General features: G+C 49.9%; 1 protein-coding gene across 2 annotated transcripts in view; it reads left to right on the forward strand.

The window, feature by feature from the left end:
* Positions 1 to 18,684, forward strand: part of PRKX (protein kinase cAMP-dependent X-linked catalytic subunit) — an 84,624-nt gene that overhangs the window by 22,182 nt on the left and 43,758 nt on the right. For both annotated transcript variants that reach the window (XM_060003063.1, XM_060003062.1), the window contains exon 2: positions 10,149 to 10,317. In XM_060003063.1, the coding sequence (XP_059859046.1) occupies positions 10,149 to 10,317 (169 nt within the window). The remainder of the gene's footprint in view (positions 1 to 10,148; positions 10,318 to 18,684) is intronic.

An 18,684-nucleotide genomic window follows, 5' to 3' on the forward strand; every position in this document is an offset into this window, starting at 1 on the left:
CATTCTTTCATTATGGTGTAGTAATTATCTTGCAATAATTATATAATGTATGTTTATTGAATTGATCAATTGAACATAGATTTAACTATCATGTACCTGAAACATTTCTACAGCTCCCAGATTTAAAAAATGAAAATTATACATGGAAATGCATCCCTGTTTTTGGCCCCCATCTGCCTCCATCACCACATCCCCTAGCCAACTCCAGGTACCCAGCTTAGTATCTTGTATCTTTCTGCAGAAGCCCCTTTCAGGGACTTCCCTGGTGGTGCAGTGGTTGGGAGTCCACCTGCCAGTGCAGGGGGACGCGGGTTCGAGCCCTGATCCGGGAAGATCCCACATGCCGCGGAGCAACTAAGCCCGTGCGCCGCAACTACTGAGCCTGCGCTCTAGAGCCTGTGAGCCGCAACTACTGAGCCCGCAGGCCACAACTACTGAAGCCCGTGTGGCTAGAGCCCGTGCTCCGCAACAAAAGAAGCCCCTCAGTGAGAAGCCCGCGCATCGCAACTAAGCACAGTCCCCACTCGCCGCAACTAGACAAAGTCCGCGCGCAGCAACGAAGACCCAACGCGGCCATAAATAAATAAATTTATTTATTTTTTTAAAAAAAGTCTTTTCAACATAGAGGAGCACATATCACTATCAAGAGTGGACTGACGTTTTCTTCATATACTGCCTTCTTTCAGCCTCCTTAGAAATTATAGATCCTTTTTTCAATTGGTTTAAACATCTGCAAACTAATTTCACTTGTCTAAACAGTTGAGGAGATAAAACCTTTGCTCCCGTTGGGTGGAGGAGACAAGTGATTCCTGACACCTTGCAGGCGGGGTTCCAGGCAAAGGGGGTGACTGCTGATGACACTTGGGGTGCACGGGTGGTGGAAGGGAGTTGGAAGGGACCCCCGGATCCCCCCAGGTGGCCAGGTGACGCTGCTGAGGCTGAGGCTGCCTGCCGTGTCCCAGGCTCACCTCCGGGTCCGCTGAATTCTTCCCACGTCTGGGCATGCTAGCGCATTGGGGGTATGTCACCCTCTGTCCGGCCCCCATCTTGCAGAATGGCTGCATCAGAGGCCACAGTACGACGAGGCCGGGGGTGTGTGATCCTCAGGCAGCCTCGGCTCTGAAGCGTGGTCCACACCCCTCTGTAGCCCCTTGAGGGTCGCTGGGTCACTCAGAAGTCTCCCAGTTGCAGCCCTTAATATTATATACATCCTGTGTTAGCCTCTGTACCTTAACCTACCTCGACCATATAGAAGTGTGAGGAAGAAGAGTGTTCCCTCGAAACCCAACGCAGAGCTCAACCCCCTGGCCCAGCAGGTGACACACAGGGTGTGGGGATTCTGCTCCCGCTGAGGGGACCTGGGTTGAAGCGCCTTTTCCGCCGCATCCTCTTTCCCAGCGCCACAGGGAAGAGATGCCGTGCTTTCTTGGAAGCGCTGCTCCTGTGGCATTTTTACCCACCCCCCCGCACTGGCCTGTCGGCTGTCTTTTCTCCTGCATTTCAGGGCAGGTTGGGTCTCCTCCACCCACACTCTCTGTCCCCTTGGCCATGCCTGGTTCTGTTTTGTTAGTATCTGGGATACACCAGTGCCAGGCACACTGAGCATCGTAACTTCAAGAGAGATCGCGGGTTACAGAGAGGTGGAGGGTGCAGGGGATGGGATGGCCGGTAAGGCAGGTCTTTAGAGATGGTTGGGTCACCTCTTTCTGAGCTCTGGTTCAGCTCCCTTCCTGCCAGTATAAACAGGTATGATTATGCTCTATATACAAGGGGCGGGTGCAGACTGTTTCAGGATGGGGTGGATACGTACTGAGAACTCTTGCAGTTGGTCTCTTTGTGATCCTGAGATGCTCCCCTGAAAAAGCTTTACCTCTAACAAACTTCTGGTTACCAGAGGGGATAGTGGGTCCTGGGAGGGAGAGATAAATTAGGAGTTTGGGATGAACAGGTACACACTACTATATATGAAATAGATAAACAACAAGGACCTACTGTAGAGCACAGGGAACTGTACTCAATATCTTGTAATAACGTATAATGGAAAAGAATCTGAAAAAGAATATATATATATATATATATAAAGAACTGAATCACTTGCTGTAAACTGAAACTAACACAACATTGTAAATTACCTATAGTTCCATTAAAAAAAATAGCTTTCTCTGGACTTCCCTGGTGGTCCAGTGGTTAAGAATCCGCCTTCCAGTGCACGGGACGTGGGTTCGATCCTGGTTGGGGAACTAAGATCCCCCATGCCGCGGAGTAACTAAGCCCGCGCGCCACAACTACTGAGCCCTCGCATCACAACTAGAGAGAGGCCCGCACGCCGCAGCGAAGGAGCCCGCCGCATGCCGCAACTAAGACCCGACGCAGCCAAAAATAAAATAAGTAAAATAAATATTAAACAAAAAAAGGTTTCTCTGTATCAGACGGCTGTGGGAAGTGAGTTGAAATTAGTTGGCGTCCGGATCCCAGGAGTCTTCGGGAGTGAGGTTTCTTGACGTCAGAAGCTGGGTGACGGGTGTATTTAATCCTCTTCCCAGCTCTCTGTGCTTTAAGGTTTGATAGAGTGGTTTGGACTGTCCTAAGGTTGCGTCGGCTGTCACTAAATGAAGGTGGAGATTACAGGTAATCGTCAGGTGGACTGTGATGAGGTTTTGTCTCCTCTCTTGGAAATAGGCTTACAAAGCCCGTATCTATCTGTCATCTGTCTCTCCTTCATCCATCTCTCCATTCTTTCTATCTGTCCACGTATCTGTGTATCCGTTCCTTCCTGTTTTTGACAGGTGGGGGGGATACAGTCAGGTTAAGAAAAAGAAGGCAGGTGAGCTGGTACAGTCGGTCCTTCTCGACCGATGCCTTTAGCGAAGTGTCTCTGGTCGAACCTGGAATCTATGGATTTCGGACACAGGGCTTCTTGAAGATGGTCTCGTGGGGCATAGGGTCCTCCAGGGTGTACGACAGACGCGATTTTTTACAAGAACTTTTTATGATGAACTAGTTGAAGACGATTCATTCAGCAGCTGAAGACGCAGGAGAAGTTGTAGAATAGTCCACAGAGGGGAGTCCCCCTGAGTCCTCCTCCGGGACCCCCAGTGATAACATCCTCCGTAAACACAGGACGAAGTTAAAACCAAGACCTGGCTTTACAGAATCTCCCGAGTGGGCCTTCTTTGGGTAAGAGTGGAGGCAACTGAAAGACTTTCTGCACGAAATCTGAGCTTTGATTCTGGGTCCCTTGTAAGAAGGTAACACCCGGGAGGCCACCCTGGGATCTTTGGGTAAAGAATGAATTAGAAGGATGAAGCTGATGTCTTTCATTGCTGGATTAGGCCCACAGATGTGAAAGACAGGCCTTGACATCTCAGACCCCCGAATCCATCCCCACAGCCGTGGTACCTCCTGTTCAGAACTGTTTCATCCCCAGCGTGACCCAGAATGGAAAATGTGTGTGTGTGTTTAAGAATTGTTTGCATATTCAAATAAGTGCCCCTCCCTTGCTGTGTGGACGGCATCATCCTATTTATTGATTTATTGTTTGAATTTTTTTTTTTTTTTTTTTTTTTTTGCGGTATGAGGACCTCTCACTGCTGTGGCCTCTCCCGTTGCGGAGCACAGGCTCCGGACGCGCAGGCTCAGCGGCCATGGCTCACGGGCCCAGCCGCTCCGCGGCACGTGGGATCTTCCCGGACCGGGGCACGAACCCGCGTCCCCTGCATCGGCAGGCGGACTCTCAACCACTGCGCCACCAGGGAAGCCCCTATTGTTTGAAATTTTTATGGGAGTACAGTTGATTTACAGTGTTGTTAGTTTCAGGTGTACAGCAGAGTGAATCTGTTATACATATACATATATCTTTTTCAGATTCTTTTCCCATATAGGCCATTACAGAGTACTGAGTAGAGTTCCCTGTGCTCTACAGTAGGACTTTAGTATTTATCTATTATATATATAGTAGTGTGTATGTGTCAATCCCAGTCTCCCCATTTATCCCTCCCCCCAGAGCTCATCCTGTTTAGAGCAGACCCTTCAAAGCATGAACTCAGTCATTTTTAGGGAACCAGTACTATTTCTGAATCTCTGAAACAGGAAGAAAAGAAAAGGTGATTTCTCGTCAGGTTAAAAACTGGTTCAGTTCCCTAATTTTCAACAGAACACAGGAAATACGGTTCTTATGTACAGGACTCCCTTTGCACATTTAACCAGGCTTTGCTAGTTTCTACCTTGGTGGAGTTTGTATCTTAATTCTGCTCCACGCGTTGTTACAATGATCTTATTTCACGTTGTCTTTTCCTTTATTTGTGAAATAAATGTTCTCCTTAAACGTGTCCTCAAAGGATTTGTTTCTACCCCTTTCATCATCAAAGCGTGGATACGTCCTTTCTTGTGGAGTCTTTTTTCCTTAAAGCACAAGACGGAAGCGTGTAAGATAAAGTCACTGCCGATGGTCTCCACGATGTAAAGTCATAAAAAAGCAGTGTGCTTCTTAAAGGTTAAATTTTGTCAGAGGTATCTAGAAATAGATAGAGGGGTATTGCATATTTCATTTGATTGCTGCAGTCTCAAGGATTAAAAAAACAGTCATTGGGAAGCCAGACTTCTGTGTCATAACGGTAAGCTTAAGTATGTGCCTTTTTCGCAGGAGACATTATGCGTATACACTTTTACAAAATCCTTTGTAAGAGGAGGAATCTTCTCACTTCCAGTAATTAAAACATGAAATGAAAATGCAGTTCATGAAAGGGAATGTGGAATTTGGCTGTCTCTCTGGCGAAACTGCCTGTGTCAGAGTCTCCAGGAGAAATTCCCTTTTCTGGCGGGGGCGTGTTCCTGGTGAGGACAGCCACGGGGCTTACCCCACCGGAGCAGAAACCCAGCAGTGTTTCCTTTGCCCAGAAAATGTTGCTGTTATTAGCTATCATCCTATTCTGTCTCGAAGCAGACTCCTGGTTTGCGTGCTTCTTTTTTTTTTTTTTTTTTTTGTGGTACGCGGGCCTCTCACTGCTGTGGCCTCTCCCGTTGCGGAGCACAGGCTCCGGACGCCCAGGCCCAGCGGCCATGACTCACGGGCCCAGCCGGTCCGCGGCATGTGGGATCTTCCCGGACCGGGGCACGAACCCGTGTCCCCTGCATCGGCAGGCGGACTCTCAACCACTGCGCCACCAGGGAAACCCTGCATGCTTCTTTTGATAAGCTTTTGGAAAGTTCATCACTTTTCCAGAACAGACCGGCTTTTCATTTTATGAATTCTAGAGTTTTCGTTGAGTATCTCCTCATCAACTATCTGGACAAAGACAGTTGAGTGTGGTGTCCTCAGTGCTGGCCCTTAAATTTCCCCGGATTTCCCAAACCACATCAGTGTATCAAAAGACTTGAGCAGATCCCTGTTGGGGTGTTTGAAAAACGTAAATTTTCATTTCCAGACGTGTTCTCAAACGGGAGGAAGATAAGTAAAAATCCTGTTAGGTTCTGTATGCAAAAACATGAACACATAGGATTAGGTGATTAGATAATAAGGATGCTAGAAGAATCGTTGCATTGCTTGGTTGAATTTGTACCCCTGGAGCTGCCGTAACAAATTACCACCAAACTAGGGAGCTTAAAACCATAGGCATTCATCCTCTCTGAATCCTGGACACCAGATGTCTGAAGTCAAGGTGTCCCAGGGCCGCGCTCCCTCCAGAGGCTCCAGGGGAGGGTCCTTCCCGCCTCTTCCAGCTTTTGGGGGCTCCAGGCGTCCCTGGACTTGCGGCCACATCCCTCCCGTCTCTGCCTCTGTCTTCCCGGGGCTTCTCCTCTGTGTCTGGGTCTCTCCTCTTCTGTCTCTTGGAAGGACCCTGTCATTGGATGTAGGGCCACCCTCATCCAGGAGGACCTCATCTCAGACCCTTCCCTTCATCACCTCTGCAAAGACCCTGTTTCCAAATAAGCTCCCGTTCCCAGGTTCCAGGGTTAGGAATTGAATCTGTCTCTTGTGGGACACAATTCAACCCTCAACTGGTGGGAGGAGGGTTAGAAAAACTGTGTGTAGGTGAGGCAAACAGGACCAGGCCCACTGTGGGTCCCCTCCCAGGACAGAGGTTGCGTAGGGTCCACGTGGGCGATGTCGGTTTTCTGGTGTGTTGGTCCATTAGTGGATTTTTTCTGCAGAACGTGGTGCGGGAAAAGGGGGGAGACCAGAGGGGGATGGAGGGTGAAATCAGAGGGAGTGGCCTCCCTATCATTTCTGTCATTACCCCTGTGATCCCCATACCCCGAGATAAAACCCAGAGTGGTTTCCGTTTTCTCCTTTTGTAATTCCCTGGCATTCCACGCTACTCCTACGGTCCCCATTCTGTGTGGATTTCCCCCCAAGTGTTTTCAGTTCCAGCAAACTTACAATGACCCACACGAACTTAAATCCTAGTAGCTTTGATTTTCCACCTGCTTCATTTACATTATGGGTTTTCAAAGACAAAATAAGGTGGTCGCTTTTTTTTAACCTGGCGTCTGCGGGGCAAAGGCTTTGCCATGGTCCCTGTGTGACCTCCCTCCTCTCGGGACCGTTTGTGGGTTTGGGGCTGAGGAAGACGGCAGGTCAGTCCCTCCTGACCCTGCGAAATGCATTTTCTGTGCTTTCCCACACCTCACTCTGCAGTTCTTTTTTTTTTTCCTCTCTGTTGTGACTTCACAGTAAAGTGATACCTTGTGTTCAAGGTGACCCCTTTATTTATTTTTTAAATTTTTACTGGAGTGTAGTCGAGAAATAGGTTTGTTTGTTTTTTCCGCGTTTTTTTGAGATGTGTTTGATGTATAACACTGTATTAGTTTTGGGTGTGCAACGCAATGACTGGATATTCGTATATATTGCAAACGGATCACCACAGTCTATCTAGTTAACATCCATCACCTCACATAGTTACACATTTTTTTCTCGCGATGAGAACTTTTAAGATCTACTCTCTTAGCGGCTTTCAAGTAAACAATACGGTGTTACTACCTGTAGTCACCATGCCGTACTTGACATTCCCAGGACTTATTTATTTTGTAACCGTAACCTTCTACCTTTTAACTCCCTTCATCCATTCCCCCGATCGCTCACCCCTCCCCTCTGGCGACCACCGTCGACTCTGTTTCTATGAGTTTGCCCTTTTTTAGATTCCTCATATATATGAGATCATACAGTGTGCGTTTTTCTCTGTTGGACTTACTTCACTTAGCCTAATGCTCTCGGGGCTCATCCGTGACGTCCCAAGTGGCAGGATTTCCTTCGTTTTTTAATTTTATTGGAGTATAGTTGATTATCACACTGAGTGAAGTAAGTTAGACAAAGATCGTATGCTGTCACTCATCTGTGGCATCCAATTAAAAATGATATAAATGAACTTACTTACAAAACAGAAACAGACTCACAGATTTCGAAAACAAACTTATGTTTACCAGAGGGGAAACGTGAGGGGGAGGAATCAGTCAGGAACCTGGGATTGACATACACACACTAGTATATATAAAATAGATCATCAACAAGGCTTTCCTTCATTTTTACGCTGAATAATATTCCATTTCGTCTCTTATTGGGCGGAGTGGGTCATGTAACCATCCTTACCCGCAGCAAAGCTAAAAGGGGGACTTTTCTACTTTCCAACGGGAGATATGGAGAGCTGGGGATGTATATTGGAGAGCCTGCCAACACCGATCAGAAAAGATGTTTGTCCTTTTTCTTTCCACTGCAATAACGACTTCATACCAGCACCGTTGAATGTTGGTTTGGTCTTTAGCGCGTTAAAGCCGGTCACCTTAAAAATTACAGCATGCTGGTTTCATCCGCCGTCAACAAGACGGTTTCCCTGTATCATCCTGTAATCTGCCTGTGGTGCCGAGGGAGTTCCCCCATCTCTGCACTGCAGGCACTCTGCTTTGAGTTCTCGGTGTTTACAGCACACACAGCTCAGAGCAAAGCTTAAAAGATGTGGCAGGCAGAAAGGTAAAAAAATTAAAAAAAAATCTGTTGAGTCATAGCCGTGTTGTCTTTCTTTTCATCGTTAGAATTTTAGCGTGTGGCGAGACCGTTGATAACGTCGATCTAGTCATCTACCTGTTCTATCAGAGAGATGAAAACAGTATGAGTCCAGACGGGTTCATTGGTTTGCGGTGGGTTCACAGAACAAGTCGAAGGCACAACTTGCACTAGATGCCATGCCAGTGTCCTCAGTTCCCGTTCCTGCGCCCTTTGCCAAGCGATCTCCTGAAAACACCTCGACTGTGTCCATTCACTCGCCTCGGGGCCCTTCCCCTACTTGCCTCTCTGTGAACCTGCTTGCGCAGAACTTTGTCAACGCTGCCTCACTGTGACACAATTCTGTTTCTACTTCTGAATCATCTTTTGATGAGGACGGACGTTTAAAACCTGTACTGGGGCTCGTCATTGGCTTCTTCTGGCAGTTTCTTTCCTTCATGTGTGTCCATCATTTTCTACTTGCGCAGTCATAAAATAGTCACGATTGGGAACTTGCTTTAAAAGCCAAGGTGACGTAGCCATGTCCCTCACCCCAGCTGCGTAAGCCAGTAGAGGCACTTACGTATTTTGCAGCTTGAGAATTTCAATTTGTAGAAGAGGCCCTCCCCCCAAGTGCGTTGCTTAGGTGTAATTTTGTTTTCCTCTCCATGTTACCATGTGCCGTAAATGGCGTTCCCAACTCTGTGAAAGAGGAGAAGGTGGCTGCGTGGTTGCGTTGAAGGTCTTTTTCGTCTTCGAGCCATCCCTGAATTCCTTTCTTCCTGCTTTCTCATCATGTTGATGGCCATTTTTCCAGCCAGGGAGCCCCAATTCGTTGGCCGTTTTCCACACCTCCTTCCCCTGGGAGAGCCCTTCCTCTGCGTTATTTCTTCGATAAACGGGGGCGGAAAGGACAGCCGTCTTGGGTAAGCTTCCAGAGGGTCACACATGCAGATGTCACTTTTCTGCCCCCAACTTTACCTTTTCTCTGGCTGTAGATAAAATGCCTTCGGAGCTTTAATCTCAGAGGTGCCCTAAGTGATTGCCGGCCTGGGGGAGGGGTAGCAGCTGGACCCCACCCCACAGTGAGGCTCAGAGGATGAAGAAGGGCTGGTGGGAGACCACAGAGGAGGAGACATTGGGTTGACAGTGTCACAGCCTATGGTACACAGGAGGGTTTGATTTCCTTTTACATTTATGCTGTTGATTTCCTTTCATGTTTGCACTTTTTAAATTTTTCTCTCTGTGAGTATCTGCATCACTTGGTTCTAACCCTTGGCAAGTGTTCACAGAAACACTGAGTGCGTTTAGCTGGCATTAATGGCTTAAAGGAAGCAGCTTGTGAGGAGGGGTGTGCCACACTTAGCCTTTTCTGTTTTGTTTTGTTTTAACAGGACGGTGGCAATCACCAACACGTGTACTAGAGTTTTGAGTTCGTTAGCCTCTCATACAGTGCTTTGTGGGATAAAGGGGAACCAGGCAGGGATACTCACAAGTTTTCATGGAAAGAGTTATCTTCTGATTTTTTATTTTTTAATCCAATTTTTAAAATTGAAGTATAGTTAATTCGCAATGTTGTGTTAGCTTCAGGGGCACAGCAGAGTGATGCGGTTATATATATGCTTATCTATTCTTTTTCAGATTCTTTCCTATCATAGGTTATTATAAGGTGTTGAGTAGAGTTTCCTGTGCTCTACAGTAGGTCCTTGTTGTTCACCTGTTTTATATATAGTAGTGTGTCTCTGCTAATCCCAAACTCCTAATTTATCTCTCCCCACCCCCTGCTATCCCCTCCGGTAACCGTAAGTTTATTTTCTATGTCTTGTCTTGATTTAGAAAACCTAAAGAAAAAGACACGTCGAAGGAATGTATTTAGCATCCTTTTCCATTCTGCCTTTCCCTGTGTGTGTGTGTGTGTGCACGTTTCCTCTGGGATGACTCATTTGCAGAAAGCATGGCCAGTCGCCCCTATTAAAGAACAATTCGGGGGCGAGTGATCCTGTGTGTGTGTCGGTTCAGTTGACCGTTCCAGACAGGTGCCCGTCACCCAGCCCTCGCACCAGGTGTATCGCCCATTACTGAGTTGTCCGAGCCCCCAGGTTGTCTTGAGGTCGGGGTGCTGGTCTCCCGTCCTGGGGGCCGTGGCTGCTGACACCGCGTCTCCCCACTGCAGGTACGGGGACGTTCGGTCGCGTGCAGCTGGTCCGCGAGAAGCAGAGCACACGTTTCTTCGCCCTGAAGGTCATGAGTATCCCGGACGTCATCCGCCTGAAGCAGGAACAGCACGTGCACAACGAGAAATCCGTGCTGAAGGAAGTCAGCCACCCGTTCCTGGTCAAGCTGTGAGTCCCCTTCGCCGGGTCCCCACCCTCCCGGCCCCCAGGTGGATTCTCCTGCGGGAGGTGGGATGGGGTGCGGTCACAGCGGGTCACCCTCTGCTGAGACATCTCAGCTCCCGGTCTCGTGGAGAAAGGCGCCGTTCCCACGAGTGCCTGCCAGGGTGGCACGCCTGGCGCTGCCCCCCCTGCACCAGCCGCGTGTCCACAGGGCCACCTGGGGCCCGCCAGAGGCTCTGTCCCCTCCTCCCACCCCCAGCCCCCTGGACAGCTGGTCCAGTCGGTCTTCCTGGGACCTCAGTCACCTGCTCACCTCTGCTCACTCACATCGTTCCTTGGGTTTCTAGCTGGCCGTTCAGTGGCCCCATGTCGATGCCTCATAGAACCTTCCAGTTGAAGGTGCCCGATGTGGACCAAATGGATCCCTCTTTCTGCCACGCTCTTTGCTGGCGGAGGGTAAGGCCGTTTCCCACTCAGGGGCCTCAGGTGTGGGCGTCCACAGAGGGCTCTCCGTCCCCATCCCCGGGGGCCTGCCCCTTCCGCCGCCTTCCTCACGCCCCTTCGCAGCCCCCGACCCCTCCCAGCCCAGCCTGGTGTGGGCCCCCCTCTCTGGCCTGAGTGCCCAGCTGTTCTTGGCCTCCCAGACTTGCCTCTTTCAAGGCGTTCATTGCTTTAACTACAGCCGTAGTGATCCCTTCACCCGCACGGCCCTCTGATGACCTGCGTCTCTGCTGACACATCCTCAGGGAATGACCCCAGGGGCTCAGTGGCCTAGAAACGGCTCATCCCGGGCTCTGCCTCTGCCTCTGGCTCTTTTCAGACGCTCTTGCCTCCATCCCAGGAAAGTGACCTGCAGGAGGAGGTGGGACGTACCATCCATGTTGTCACCGCAGGGCCACCCGCCCCCCCATGGTGCCCCCTTCATCTGCCTCTCCCCACCCCCTACCTCTCCCACCTCACCCTCACCTGCCTTTCTTCCGTGATACACCTGCCTGTACACAGAGACAGGCGCCTGCACCCTGCTCTTGGAGCACCTTGCCTGTGCCCCAGTGCAGGGAGATAACACCTGCCGGCTCACAGCCACCGGAGCAACGTCCCCAGGGCCCGAAACAGCGTGTCACTCGGAGCAGGGACAGGCGGCATGTTTGACGGGTGACAGAAGGGAAGCAGCTGACTTCTTGTCTTACTTTCCTTTTATGAAGCCCAGTGGCTGTGTTGGGCCAGTGTGGACGGGTCAGTAGAGTCTCATGCTGTTGAGTCATTAAAATCGAAACAGAAAAAGAACTTAGCCGGTGCAGCAGAGCCACCACCCCTCCCTGTTCAGGTCTGAGTCTCCTCTTCGCTGGGAGGTGGTGGGGAGATGGGTAGAAAATCTCATGTGTGTACATCTTCTTCTGGAAAGAAGAAAAGCTTCTACTTCTGGTGTCTCTTCTAGAAACTGAAATAGTGATTCTGGATGACGACTTCAGTTGGCTAGGGTGTTCAGTACACGTTCTGTACAGGAGATGTGGACTCCTTCATCTCTTGCCAAGTCATTCTCAGGTGATTTGGGAGAACGATCTTGGGCTTTTACCAAATACAGGAAGTCTCAAGCCAGGACCCCAGGGTGTGTCCCCGAGGGTGCTTTGTGGCTGAGTTTTCCCAGGAAGACGGGGCACCTGGCCGCTGGGTTCCGGTTTGCTCTGGAAACCAAGTGGCGTGATCGGTTACGTGTCTGCAGTGACATTAGGAGAACACGGAAGAGAAGCAGGTGGAATTGATGGTGAAAACAAAAAGTCTGAGAGATTGGCGTCGAGAAGAAACAAGTTTGGAGAAGAGGGAAGAAGCCAGTGGGAGGAGTGCTTCCCAGGGCTGTGCGTGGGTGGCGGGCATGCTGCCCGGCGGCTGGCGGGGTTGCTGAGGTCACCTCAACGCGTATGTTCTGGGACCAGGCACGTCCCCCTGGAAACATTAGGGTGATGCTATAGGGAACCTTGGGGGATGGCTTCCATTCTGGGAACTCCACCTTGTTGTGGGTTGAATTGTGTGTCGTGTCCCCCCCCCCACCCCTGCAAAAGATACGTTGATGTCCTGACCCCCAGTACCCGTGAATGTGACCTTATTTGGAAGTTGGGTCTTTGTAGGTGTCATCAAGATGTAGGTCGAGGTCCTATAGGAGTAAGGTGGGTTCTCCATCCGATGTGATGGGTGCCCTCGTACCAAGCGGAGACGACACACAGAGACACACAGAGAGAAGGCCACGTGAAGACAGAGGTGGAGATCGGGGGTGATGCGGCCGTAAGCCGAGGAGCCCCAGGGATTGCTGGCAACCACCAGAAGCTATGGAAGAAGCTAGGACGGATCCTTCCCTGGAGATTCTAGAAGGAACCACCAACACCCTGATCTTGCACTTCTAGCCTCCAGAACTATGACAGGATGCATTTCTGTTGTTTAAGCCACCCAGTTTGTGGTCTTCTGTTACGGCAGCCCCAGCAAAGTACCACACACCCCGTCGTCTCCTGGAGTGGGCACCAGCCTAGGGGATGGGCTCTGGGGGTGCTTTCTAACTACCTCAGAGGAGTCCCCAGGATAGAATCCTTGAGCTTTGGGAAGTTAAAAGGGAATAGGGAAGAGGAGGACCGTGAAGAACAGAGCTTTAGTCAAACAACTCTGCTTCCTTGACTCCTGGACAGCTAATCAGGCGGTCTCCTCCTCAGGTAGGGTAGACTGCCGAATCCAGAGGGACGCAGACTGTGTATTCCGACGTTCCGTGCTTTTGGATAAGTACCTGAATTGTTTCCATCACAAAGGCTGTAAGCCCTAGTTTCAGTGGGATGGAATTTGACCCCAGGTTATCTGAATCGGGTTTTCTCTAATTTGAAAGAGTGTGATCTCTCTGCACTGCGGTGGCTCTGTAATCTGACAGTCTCTTTGCTACCTTGATATTCCTGTTGCCGTACAGCTCACTGGGTGCAGGCACACCTCAACGCAGTCTTTTTATATGTCAGGTCCAACTGTGCTACGGCCAACAGGCAGGAACTTTTCCTGGTCCTTTAGTCCACAAGGCTGTTCTCTGCATGTCTGTGTCCTGGCCTCGTCTTCCTATAAGGACCCCAGCCCTACGGGATCAGGACCCAGCCTAGTGACCTCATTTCACATTCATCCCCTTTTTAAAGACCCCATCTCTAAATCCAGCCACATGCTGAGGTCCTGGGGGTTAGGACTTCAGCATAGAGATTTTGGGGTGGACACTACTACTTAGTGACTTGCTAAGTGCAGGTCTTTCAGTGCACAGGGGTCTTACTATAAAGTACTCGTAGCCTTTGGAAGTTTTCTCTGCTTTATCATTTGAGGGACCTGGCGGTGTTTGAAAACTGGGATTGAATTGATCCAGGGTCAGCAGACTCTAGAGGTGCCCCACACGTAATGGGGAGAGCGCTGTCTCTGACCAGCCCCGCGAACGGGGGAAGTAGGGTGCCCAGGGCCACTGGATGGGGCACCAGATTTAGTGGGAAGAGACCACGAGGGAAGCAGGTACCGAATCCCCCCAGCTGTGCAGTTTCTCTTGGAAATGAGTTGCTTCTCCCAACATCTGCCTTTCATACCATCCAGAAGTGTTGAGTGAGCCTTACTCATGTTCCCGTGAAGCCACATGGAATACCGATGACCCCGGGTATCACGCCGAACAAAGACTCAAGTTTCAACTTCCACGTGAACGGTTTGGCACGTTCGCCCACGGTGTCATTAGCGTGCGGTATTTGAAGTGCTACTGGTTGCGTTGTTGAAAGTCGGCCAGGACGTTCATTACGTCCACATCAGAGAACGCATTCTGTTCTGGGATAAAGCCATCCTGAAGGCCGGTTCAGCCAGCGTAGATATAATTTCAGAAGAGCTGACAAACTCAGTGTAGAAGGATTGTGTTACAGTCAAGGTGTCCCGGGGAGGAAGGCTTGTGTCCCGCCCCTAGATCAGGACCCTGTGTCTGCTCCCTGCCCTTTGTGCGTCTAGAAATCGCTGGCATCTTAGAGTTGGTGGGATCCAGGACAGGCATTCTCACCTGGGCGCCACTGACATTGGGGACGGGAAATTCTTTGTGGTGGCGGCTCTTCTGTGTAGTAGAGGAGGTCTAGCAGCATCCCTGGTGTCTACCCACTCGATGCCAGGAGCACACTCCCTCCGTGGTGTGATGGCAAAAAATGTCTTTAGACGTTGACAGAAAATGTCCCAGGGAGTGAAATAGTCCTGATTACAGACCACTGTAATAGATAGATAGATAGAAAGAAAGAATGCGTGGATGGATGGATGGAAGGAAGAAAGGAAGACAGGATGAATAGGCAGGTGATATAGAAATAGATAGTGAGATAAATAGATCGATAGGTAGATATTTGGGTAGATGGATGGGTGGGTGGATGGATGGATGGATACACAGATGGTAGACAAATGATTAGATAGGTTGACGGATGGATGGATGGGTTGAATGATGGATGGAAGGTTGGTTGATAACACCTGTGATAGGGGCACACACAGAGACTAGGTGGTGTGGGTGCATTCTCACTTTCCTGACCCAGCCCCTGCACGTGGAGTTCCATCATTTCGTCTTGGTGATGAGCCTGTGGACCCAATAACAGTCCCAGTGCCGTGTCGCTCATTGCGCAGTAGAAGACCCAGCTAGCCAGCCATGTTTCATTGGCTTTCCGCTACAGATCTGGGTATGAAAGAACTCAGAGGTCCATCACCCATGGGGCACATCCTTCTCATTATTGGCGAAATGACAGCTTGGATCTCCACGTAGAGGAACTTGGGTCTTAGTCTGGAGAGGACGAGCCCATAGCCTAAAGGAAAGGTCTTTCTTCCTGCCCACAGACTTGAGTCTCGTGTGATCTCCATGGCACATGGACGGGTAGTTAGTAAAACTGTTCCTTGGCTTTTCTGGTAGTTAAGGAGGAAAGAACACCCTGTTCTGACTTCCCTTGACCCCTCTGCACTTGAGTTTCAGAAGCAAAAGTCCAGAAATAGCTCTCCTTCCTCTTTCACCGCCTGCAAGGGACGGCTGTGACAGAAGGAACACGGCCACTTCCCAATTCCTTGTTCTGTGCTTTGTCCGAACGTAACAAAATGTCCATTTTGAATTTTGGGGGGTCTGGCAAGGTGGATGCTTATAAAAGGGAGGTTTGAATTCTCCTGATGGAGGGAAACTGTGACGTTCCCGATGAGGCTCTGGTAGATGCCAGCGTGGTTGGTAAGGACGGAATCGTCAGCCCTTTGGGGCCAGAGGTCCTAAGCCGCTGAGGGTGCTGCAGCAGAATCTCGCAGAAGGAGAAGGCATTTGGTGGCTGACAGGTGGGGGGAATGCTTGGTGCAGGGGCCACGGGTCAGCCAGGAGACTGGGACATGGGGAGGGATCTGAGTCCGCCTTGGACGCAAGGCTGGACGTGGCGGGGAGCTCCAGCATTGATGCTGGTGTGTAACTCAGGAGCGGGGGTAGGAGATGGGAACGGGCCCCCAGGGCACTTCTGGGGAGGTTAGATGGGCACCTCGGAGGGTGCGCTTCCTGTGCGTTCAGCTGGGGACTTGGGTGCGAGAACGGAGCACGAGGTCACCCCGTCCCCGCCTTCCACAGTGGTGTACTGGCCTGGCACATGCCTGGGAAGTTGGATGGGAGAGACAGCGTTCCAGGTGGGGCAGTTTCCAGGGAGCCATCTGGAAAGAGAGAGAGAGCGAACGGTCGTCCTTGGGAAGGCATCAGATGTAGCCACCGAGCGTTGGGACCCCTGGGGTCCACAACAGGGGGAGCCTGGGCTGGGGACGGGGAAACAAGTTCAGGTCCCCTCGGCGGGGCGGGCGGGGGGCACTGGTTACCATGGAGCCGGTTCGGAAACTGGAAGGGATGTTCCAGAACCTCAGATTGCGCCGGGCGATGGGGCTCAAGAAAGGGTGACGTGAGTGGCTTTCTGTTTTCTCCTTTTGAATGGCAGAGTCCAGCTTTACGGCAGCATCTGGAGAAATTGTGACCAACTTTAAAGTTAGGTGTCTCCAGCTAGATGAGGCTGACTTTTAAGTTGATTAAAATGCCACAAGGGAGGTGCTCACTGCGGACTTTGCAAATAAAAGACAATAATCAAAGGTGGAAAGTGCTTCTTTGCGCTCAGAGCTGACGTCTCTGCCAGTGTGTTCCTACTCATTGTCAATGACAGCCACTTTTTTTTTTTTTGCTGTTTATGGAATAATTGATTAATATGTTCTCTCCAATGCATTTTTTTCAATTTTAATTTTTTAATCGTGGTAAAATGTACCTCACATAAAATTGACCATCTTGACTTTTTTTTTTTAAACATCTTTATTGGAGTATAATTGCTTTAGAGTGGTGTGTTAGTTTCTGCTTTATAACAAAGTGAACCAGCCATACATATACATATATCTCCATACCTCTTCCCTCTTGCCTCTCCCTCCCTCCCACCCTCCCTATCCCACCCCTCTAGGTGGTCACAAAGCACCGAGCTGATCTCCCTGTGCTATGCGGCTGCTTCCCACTAGCTACCTATTTTACATTTGGTAGTGTATATATGTCCTTGCCTCTCTCTCACTTCGTCCCAGCTTACCCTTCCCCCTCCCCGTGTCCTCAAGTCCATTCTCTACATCTGTGTCTTTATTCCTGTCCTGCCCCTAGGTTCTTCAGAACCTTTTTTTTTTTTTTTTTTTTAGATTCCATACATATGTGTTAGCATACGGTATTTGTTTTTCTCTTTCTGACTTACTTCACTCTGTATGACGGACTCTAGGTCCATCCACCTCACTACAACTCACTTAACTTCGTTTCTTTTTATGGCCGAGTAATATTACATTGTATACATGTGCCACATCTTCTTTATCCATTCATCTGCCATCTTGACCATTTTTAAGTGTATAATTCAGTGACATTAAGTCCATCCACATCGTGCAGCCATCCCAACCATCATCTCCAGAACCTTTTCATCTTGCAAAGTTGGAACTCATGGTGCCCATGAAACACTGCGTCCCCCTCCCCCTCCCCCAGCCCCACCATCTACTTTCTGATGAGTGTGACAACCCTAGGGACCTCCTCTGAGTGGAATCCCACACTGTGTGTCCTTTTGGGTCTGGCTTCTCTCACCAAGCATCATGTTCTCAAGGCCTGTCCACATTGTAGCCTGTATCACAATGTCCTTCCTTTTTCATGGCTGAGTAATATTCCATTGTGTGACTGGAACACATTTGTTTATATCCATCATGCATCCAGGGACACTTGGTTTGCCTCCACCTCTTGGCTGTTGTAATGCTGCTGTGAACACAGGTGTACAGGCGTCTCAGTCCCAGCCTCAACTCCTTGAGTGCATTTTCGACATCTCTTTCTCTTTCCTGCCCGTGGAGAGTGCTTAAGCATTTTCTCTTCTCCTCTCTGCTTTTCTTTCTTTTTTCTTTTTTTTTCCTCAGCTTGCCTCATCCCCTTTTCTTTCCTCCTTTGTCCCTGCATCATCACCAGGTCGCCACGTGGACAGTTTGGTCTGACGCCTTCTGTCCTTCTCCCCGTGCGTAAAGAGCTCTGTGCGCGCGCGCACACGTGCGGAGTGTGGCATTCTTACAGCATATTATTTTTTTTGCCTCTCACTGTTTTGAACTCTGCTTCATAGAGATCTCTCCTGGGCATTTTGGGTGGACGCTTTCCAGGAGGCCGGGCAGGCGTGAGGGCGTACAGAAAGGGAGGGAGGTCTCTTAGCTTTTCCTTGGAGAGAGGCTGGGCCATGGGCCATGCAAGGTAGAGGTGGGAGGATCAGGGAGCGGACGTGGTATAGGGGACGGACGTGTGTGAACGTGTGCACGTGCTCCCAACGTCATGCACTGTAGTCACACTTGCTGCACACTAGACACTCTGGACTCCTAAGCTCAGCTTCTCACTCACACCTGCTCCTTCCAAGCTAGACTCATCCACCCACCTGGCGCCTGGTCCCTTCTGCCCGGATGTCTCTGCAGGCAGTTCAGGGTCCTCATGTTGGAAAAGAATTCTTGACCTTCCTCTTTGCCCCACACCTCCAATCAGTTCCTCCTTTGGACTCCCCCCAAATGGCCCTTCCAGCTCCCGGGTCCCCTCCCCACCCCCCCACCCCCCAGGCACTGTTTTTGATTTCCTGTTCTTTGCTGCTGTGTTCACTCTGACCAGGGCTTCTGCCCTTTCCTCTTCCTTTTTTTTAACTCTTTGAACTATAGTTGATTTACAATATTGTGCTCGTTTCATGTGTACAGCAAAGTGATTCAGTTTTATATATTTATATAAAACTTTTTTCCTATTCTTTTCCATTATAGATTATTATAAGCTACTGAGCACAGTTCCCTGTGCTGTACAGTAGGTCCTTGTTGGTTATTTTATATATAGTGGTGTGT

The sequence above is a fragment of the Delphinus delphis genome, chromosome X (assembly GCF_949987515.2).
Source record: "Delphinus delphis chromosome X, mDelDel1.2, whole genome shotgun sequence".
NCBI classification, from domain to species: domain Eukaryota; kingdom Metazoa; phylum Chordata; class Mammalia; order Artiodactyla; family Delphinidae; genus Delphinus; species Delphinus delphis.